We start from the raw sequence: 8,341 nt of genomic DNA, 5'->3' as shown, positions 1-8,341 counted from the left end.
CATTTTACATTTTTTTATTACAAACGCAATGGGTATCTACGTATTTACTGTCTTCAGAAACTTATGCCCTGGCATATTCATATTGCATATAACGAAAATCGAACACATCCGGCATTTATATGCTTGAAAAAATATTTATGGGATTTAACATACAAAATGCTTTACTAATTCCAATAGTTTTAGTATTTACATGGTGCTTGAATGAACAAAAATACAACTAGGCCAATGTAAAGATCAGTAATAGATGTAAGGTATACATACACGCTTCCTTTCTTTATTAATAGATTAACTTCTACTAAACCCTTCTACCGTTAAGATAATCTACGATTTTATGTCGTATAATAATAGTTCAATTTCCCATAAATAAGCTCATAAACTGAAATTTGATTTCTTACAAATACTCAAACAAATTAGATTGAAGCTTTGATTTTAGTATAATTAATAATTGCGTTTTATATTCGAGTAGAAATCGACGCGTGATTCATTCGTGGAAGGAAAAAAGCAAAGATCGTTGAATGAGTGTTGTTTTAATGAGGTTCGCTCATTCATTTTATTTCAGGCTCTTGAATGATAAATTAAAAATATTATGTAGTTTACAATACTATCATGGAACCGCTAAAACGAATAGAGAGGTGAATTGTTTATTTTTAAAGTGAAAATTTTTATTACATCGTCTCAAACTTGTTCGTCTGTGTGTTGCGTGACGGTCGGCCGCGGAGTAGGGATAAAGTGAAAGGCGCTCGTCAGAGCAGCCAAAGCCAATATGGCCGCGCCTATAGTTCGCAGCAGCTGACCGTGTAGTGTTTTTTTTTTTTTTTTATTTTTTTTTTTATTGCTAAAAAAGAAAAAGTGTATAGACTATTACTCATTTGTGCCAGTGCTCCACGCTATTTCGTTTGTTTTTGTCAGTGTTTAATGTAAATGTTGTTTGTCAGAGTTAAATGTCTATAATGTGAAAAAAAGTTACACTTTTACCGTGTTTTCATAAAACCACACAATCCTTTTTTTTAAATTACTCAATATTTCCTTTCTCCGTTTCCAGCAAATTCTTTAGTTCGCAGAAGGCTATTGGATATCTGGACATCTGTTGGCGTGGTACAGTGTTTGCTTTTCATTTCTCGAAGCAACAAACGCCCAGTGAGTGAGAAGGGGTCGCGAGCAGCGATCTCAATCCCGATAGCTTTGAGCCACTGTTATCGCGATCACACGCAGCAGTGCTGTGAAAAACACGTCTCTAGTCTCACGTCTCTTCTGCGTACTGTTCTATAAAGCAAAGTTGTGCCAATAGAATTATTGTTGTAATCATATTCTTACATATTTAAATGAATATATTTCGAAATTTTACCCCGAATAACGTCATAAAACGCACAAATGTAGGCAAGAGGCTCGTATTGTGTTTCCAGTAAAATTTAAAATGCAACAGCAACGCTGCTCGCGTTGCAGTTTATTTGTTTCTTCTAAACAACTTTGAAATGAAATCAGTAATAAAAGAAATCATTTTATTATTTTAAAGTAATTATTAACTTTGCAAAATGGAGTACCTACATATTTTCATTTATATTTAACTAAATTTTACCCGCGACTTCATTTACGTAGAAGGTGAAAATAGTTTTGAATAATAGAATGTTATGGAGCTATTTAAGGTACCAAAGTCATGCTTTTTCGACCACCATTTTCTTATCTGTATATGTTCACCGATTTCTCGAGAATACTTGAATCAATTCTGATAGTTCGTTTTTTTTTTGTTCGAAAGGGTAGACTTTCCGAATGGTCCTGTAAATATCAGGATCAGAATCTGATGATGGAATCCTGGAGAAATCGAGAAAATTTACAATTTTCAAAGCCCAACTTGAAGCCATTTGGGTGTATCTTGTTACTCTTATCAAATGGGCTATCTAACATTGAAAGAATTTTTCATATCGGATAAGTAGTTTCTGAGATTAACACGTTCAACCAAAAAACAAACAAACTCATCAGCTTTGGAATATTAATAATAGATTATAGTGTAAACAGGGCTAGTGTAAAAGAATTGACAAGAAGTTAACAGGAATTTGTCAAAGAGCTAAAAATTTCTTAAAAATACATTTGCAATGTACGATTAAGAATATTTACTGAATTCTGAAGTTCATTTTCAATTATATCTTCAGTTTGTGTTTCATGGACATGATTTTGACACTTATGTCCCGTCATTATTGTTTCCTGGGTTTGTTGTTTATCTCTTTCGAGTCTTTCTTTTGATTTTTTATGACCGTAATTATTTTTATGATTGCAATTGCAATCTAGTTTATGAGGTACTTGAGCATTCGAATAATGTTTCCCATGGATATTTTCATCAGGAACACAATCTGGTTCGTTACAATTCCGATTTCCGAACGAAAACTTCGAATTAAGATCTTCATTATTAAAAAATACTTTAATATGTGATTGATCGTTAGAATAATCCTGATTTGTATTTGGAACGAACTGTGACTTATAAGTTAATATATCAGAATTACGAATCTGTTTCTCATCAATATCGAAGTTTGAATTACCACCTCTAGGCGATGTCCTTTCGTTGAGTTTTTCGTATTCATCGATTGGTCTTTGAGTTTGATATAGACTGACTGATGGAATAGTTTTAAAGTGATTATCAACATATATTTTATTCTCCTTATAATCTGTTAGCTCATAATTCTTAGGTGAATATTTATTTGGTTTTCTTGCATGTGGCTTACTAAGCAATTCTAAAGGAATACGCTGTCTTTCTAAGTCTTCTACGTTTACATTAGGTGCGTCATTATGATCGGTAACAGTATTTTTCATTTTCATTTTATTATCATTTTCATTTGTAGCTCCGCCATAAAAATCCCTTTGCTTTGCTTCTGGACCAACAATCTGGTATAAAGACGGTTGAAAGAAACTAGCCATTTTCATAGGGAATTCAATAAATTTCGAAAATCGAGATTTCGCCCAAGATTTGTAATTCCTCAATGGAATATCCATTGCTTGCATATGAAGATCATAAACTTGATTTTGAAACGGAGTTTTATATTTTTGATTCAAATATACAAATGCTCTTTCCTTTAAATTGTTGGGTTTGTCAGTTGCGTGCTCTCTTAAAGGAGTCTCATCAAGCTCTTCGCTCAGCAAACCCATCTTATTTGATGTAAATAATGTTTGTTCAGATTTTGCAAATCTTGTATTTAGTGTAGTCGATTTCATTTCGTTACTTAAAAGGCCATAGTTTTCTGCCAATATTGCAGAGTCTTCATCTGTCAGCTGAAAATGAATTAACAAGGTATCAATAAGATAAACTTCTCTTCATATACTCTGAGCTGAAAATTGAACAACCCCAATGTCATAGTGAATTACATTTGTGACAGATACATCGCATAATATTGCGCTGTGGTTCTTAAAACTTACCTCACTAGTACTGAATGGAACGTAAAAACCAACATTCGATTTCACATACCACAAGAGGATTAAAAGTGTAGTATAAAAACGCATTATTTAGAAAAAAAATACTAAATGACTAAGTTAAATAGTTTGGAGCCTCTTCAACTGATGTGTCCGATAAACGAATAAAGACTGAAAGCATTGTATGAATGAATTAAAGATATGTTGGTTCTTAAAATTGTAAACAATAATGCTAATTGTTTATTTGTTATTACTACTAACAATAGGACAGAGAACGATTGTATTTTTGCAGATATTTATCATTAGTGCTGTAATTACGCATGTTTCCGTACCCTGCTTCTTCATCTTGCTTTAATATGTGATCGGTCCCCTTTTTCTATTTAGACCTATCATCATCTCTACATACACTTTTCACTTACACATCCCCTTCCACACAGTCCATTAATATAAGTAAAAAAGTTTATTATACGATTTATCTACAGGTAAAAAAAATTGGAAACCTTTTTTTATGTAAGTAAATCAAAACCAGCTAAATTCACATATATCCTATTCACAAACAACAGTGACTCAACATTAAACTTATTTTTATGTTAAGGTTTGTATCGCAGCTGCTTTGTTACATAATCTATACTAATATTATAAAGAGGAAAGATTTGTTTGTTTGTTTGTTTCGAATAGGCTCCGAAACTACTGGACCGATTTGAAAAATTCTTTTTCCATTAGAAGCCGACATTGTCCCTGATGAACATAGGCTACTTTTTTTTTATTTTTTTTTTATTTTTTTTTTTGTTTCATGTGTGTTTTAATGTTTCCGAAGCGAAGCGAGGGCGGGTCGCTAGGAATTTATCTAAGTTATATCGTTCACTACCGATGATCTTATCGTTATGTCTTGAACGTTGCTTTTCTTATTTAAATATGAAATTGAGCTCAAAGTTGACCGAATAGGAGCTGTTCAGATCCCAAAGACATTAACCACCTCTCAACACAACCAATATTTTTTTACGGGAGATAGAATATACTATGAGCCCACATGAGTAGCTGCCGCCATCCTGCCTATTTCTGCCATGAAGCAGTCATGTACTTCAATGTAAGAGCTGGTATAGTAACCGGCAAACTTCGTGAGCAAATGACCTTGACTGCGCAGAACCGAATTTTAGATCACTTTGGTGGTGAGGGTGAGGCGCAACGGCAGGGGAAATCGTATCGAGCGCGTTATTGGTAGAATCTGGTAGATCAGTCGAACCTTGCGTCCCGCACCGCATTCCGCATTCCGCTTGCTCCCAAAAGTACGCTTGCGTACAGTGAAAAGTCTATCGTTATTAATCGTTAAGTTATATTTTGTTATAATTGCTTGTTGACTTTGTTGCCATTGCTATTTGTTGAGTGTTTGTTGATTTTTTATAAAAAATACACTATGCCGCGACAAACTGGTGTAGGATTCAAAAGAAAGGGTAGAAAAATTGTGTACGACGTATATTGCTTCATTATAAAACAGGGGAAGAATGATATTATGGAAAAAGTAAAACAGACTTCGGAAGCAACAAAAACATCAGTGAGTACTGTTAGGTGCATTATTAACGAAGCTAAAGGCTCTGGCTTGCTCATCGTGCTTGGGACTCCGGGTAAGAAAAGATCAGGGAAGAAGAAAGTTACCGGAATGGATAGTTTCGTTCAATCTGTTATAAAAAGATGTAATCATAATAACTACATAACAAGCAGCGAAACTCCGTACCGTAGAAAGGCTTCGAAAATTTTAAAGAAGATATACATTTTAATGGCTCGGAATGAAGTTTACGACGAATTATGAAAGAGCTAGGCTTCAGATGGAAAAAAAAACAGAAAATAATCGGAAGCTGGTAATTGAAAAAAGTAACATTCGATTACTACGAATCGAATATCTTCAAAAAATAATTAATTATAGACAAAAAAGAAGATCGAACCGACCGAGTCGTAAACTACACCGATGAGCCCTATGTAGACTTATCACGATGATGGCGACTCGGGTGATGAAAACAGTGATGATGATAATGGTCAAGATTATGATAACGAAAAAAAATTACAAATACCAGCTTCGCTTCAACTGAACGAAGACAACAGCTCTAGTTTTGACTTAATAGAAGGAATATCTATTTTACCCCAAGATTAAATTATTATAATTATTAACCTATATTTTTTGTTGATGTTCTAATAAATATATAAATAAATACATATGTTGATTTTAATAATTTAATTGCATTATGACGCAGAGTAAATAATGTTTTTGCACGTGAGTGTACCATGCGCAAACTTACCCCCACTACGTCAACAAATGCTCAAGAAGTTTGCCGGCTATTATACAGACGTTACAATACAATTGAAACTTCGAACTCACGTTTAACGATGAGTGACAGTATTGACCCTATCATATTTACAATATGATGTAACATTTGAGACCTTTGCCTAATTAGAAGTTACTCAGTCGTTTGATGTTTACATCATTACTGACAACCGCAAGTAAGAACCGCTATTTTATCATAGCATTTGTTTCTGATTTGATTATAGAAGTGTTTAATAAGCAATTGAAAAACAAACGTCTTAAGGAAATGAAAATGATAAATTATTAAAGTTTAAATATTCGGTTGTGTAAATTGCTAAAGATGGTTGGAGCAGGAAGTAAAAAGATTTCAATTGATAACTAAACTAAGGAAATTCAATAATAGTTTCAACGTAATAAATACATGATAAATCAATACTACACTACGCATTAGACGATCCCAATTGCTAATAGTAGCTTATGAACCATTACACTCAGACTCCAAAAATCTATCACAAATCTTTCACAAATTCCTAACTCCGACTGAGAATTGAAGCAGCGCGTCGTAACATCTAGAATGCTTAAAACCACTTGACCAAAAAGGCAATTGATTAACAAATAGCAAAACAATTCCAGCAAGACACAAATGAAACATCTTGTAACTTAAATAAACTTTATTGTAATAAAGTTGACAATTAGTTTTGTCCGAAGATGGCGAAGAGTTCTTTCACGAGGACGTGTATGTCAATACCGTGCTCAGCAAGAGTACCAACTTCGGCCTTGAATTGCTCACTTTCAAACAGAGCACCGAGCACGGCGTCCCATTCCTCGCTCTGAAGGTTCTCAAGAGCTACTCTGAATTCTTCGTCCTCAGCGAGTTTCTGTTCGTACAAGGCTGCCAGTTTATCCTTGGGGAATACATCGATAATATCGTTAATGTAGGAAGTGAAGTCGCGACCGCTAAGAGTTTGTCGGGCCCTTTTAACTCTCTCGCCGATAGTTTCTGAAAAAGATTAATTGAATAAAGACTATAGATTAGTGACCATAGTGCTTTGATGTGAATCAGGATTACTTAAATCGGATTTGTGTAAACTAAACCTGGGGTAATTGCTTTAAAGTAGTTATCGTCGCGTGTCTTAATTACATTGGACAAGCCAGGGACACAGTAAGTTAAACAGTGAAATACAGTCAAACTGGATAAGCGAGAGTTCAAGGGAGCACAATCTCATTCTCGCTTATAGAGGTTTCTCACTAACCCCAGTTTCTTGCTAATGCACCCTCTGAATTTCATGTCGCGATTTTCCGGATTCAAACGCATTCACTACTTTAAGTTTATCACTTAATGACAGTACTTCAATTTTCCGTTTTGACATGATGCAGAACAGAACTTTCCTTCGCAATTGATTAACGATAAACTGAGTAAGTCCGACAAACAGGACGGTACACAGACACACGTGTCCATTTGAAAAGAATACGATAAAATAACGTTATTTAGTTCCACGAAATAGAATAGGTTCAACGAGAAAACAATACAAAAACAATAGTAGGAAGTTCCACAAAAGTTAAGAATGAGTCATAAAATAGCAGATGGTAAATTTGTAATTTGTTTTGTCATTTGTTCCTCCTAAATAATATAAATAAATAAAGCTCGACTGTCGCTTATAGAGGTATAGATAGGTAGCAGTCTCACTTACGGAGGTCCATGAGGGAAAAACGACTCTCTCTTACAAAGGTTTCTGTTTCTCGTTAATAGAGGTTTTGGGAGCTTAAAATGACGGGTCCTGGCTATTTATTACTCTCACTTATAGAGCTTTCTCACTTACCCAGTTCTCACTAACCCAGGTTTGACTATATAATGATTTATGCTTACCCATCATTTCGTTGAAAATATCAATGAAGAAATGGATCTCAATGTTGTCATTTTCCAGGAAATCGACCACCTGAAAAAATAATAATTAAAAGTGTAATTCATAAATTAATTCATCAACAGTAAAGATTTTTACTGTTTTGGTAGGTACACCTACAGCTTTGAATTCCGGCAGGTCTTCCATCTCATAGATCAAGTCTCTGAAGTCTTTCGTGGTGAGGTAGTCAAGCGAACGCCGGAACTCCTCAAATTCGATGTATTGCTCGAACAAATTGTCGATATCATTACCAGCCTCGTCCTTAATGATGTCAAGGAAATCACCAAAGTTTTCTACGAAGCTCTTCTTCGGTCGGGGCACCGAGAAGCCAAGAGCGATCAAGCCCATAAACACAATAGCGACTTTCATTTTTCCCGGATTACTTCACTGTGGTACTGAGAAACATTCACTCCACCTTTTATAGCCGACAGCGAATTCTGTGTTGATAAGATCTGTTGTCATGTGAGTATTGTTATCGATGGATTATCTGCAGATTTCCAGTAGTCAGGAATACAAATCTCACTCTCATGCATCGTGATAGTGTATAACTTCATCCACAACATTAAACGACAGTTTTTTTTGTTAATAAGAATAGTCATGCGTACTTAAAAATGTCAACGATACGAATAACTGCATATCTATCTATATATTAATACGTGAAAGATAAACTTTGTATCCCTTTTTACGAAAATTGCGCGGACGGAGGAGTATGAAATTTCCCACACTTACAGAGGAGTGCAGAATGTTA

The 8,341-nt window shown here is 34.6% G+C and overlaps 1 protein-coding gene across 1 annotated transcript; it reads right to left on the bottom strand.

Annotated features, from left to right (window-relative positions):
* Window positions 1-6,345: 6,345 nt before the first annotated feature.
* Window positions 6,346-8,081, bottom strand: LOC149499864 (uncharacterized). Its single transcript, XM_089738324.1, has 3 exons — window positions 7,714-8,081; window positions 7,560-7,629; window positions 6,346-6,692 (listed from the first exon to the last, which is right to left on the bottom strand). The coding sequence occupies exons 1-3, from the start codon at window positions 7,960-7,962 to the stop codon at window positions 6,385-6,387; spliced, it is 627 nt and encodes a 208-aa protein (XP_089594450.1). The 5' UTR covers window positions 7,963-8,081; the 3' UTR covers window positions 6,346-6,384.
* Window positions 8,082-8,341: the final 260 nt, after the last annotated feature.

Source organism: Bombyx mandarina, chromosome 25, assembly GCF_030267445.1.
Source record: "Bombyx mandarina strain Sakado chromosome 25, ASM3026744v2".
NCBI classification, from domain to species: Eukaryota; Metazoa; Arthropoda; class Insecta; order Lepidoptera; family Bombycidae; genus Bombyx; species Bombyx mandarina.
The sequence above is the reverse complement of the archived record's forward strand: the minus strand, read 5'-3'. Positions and strand labels throughout refer to the sequence as shown.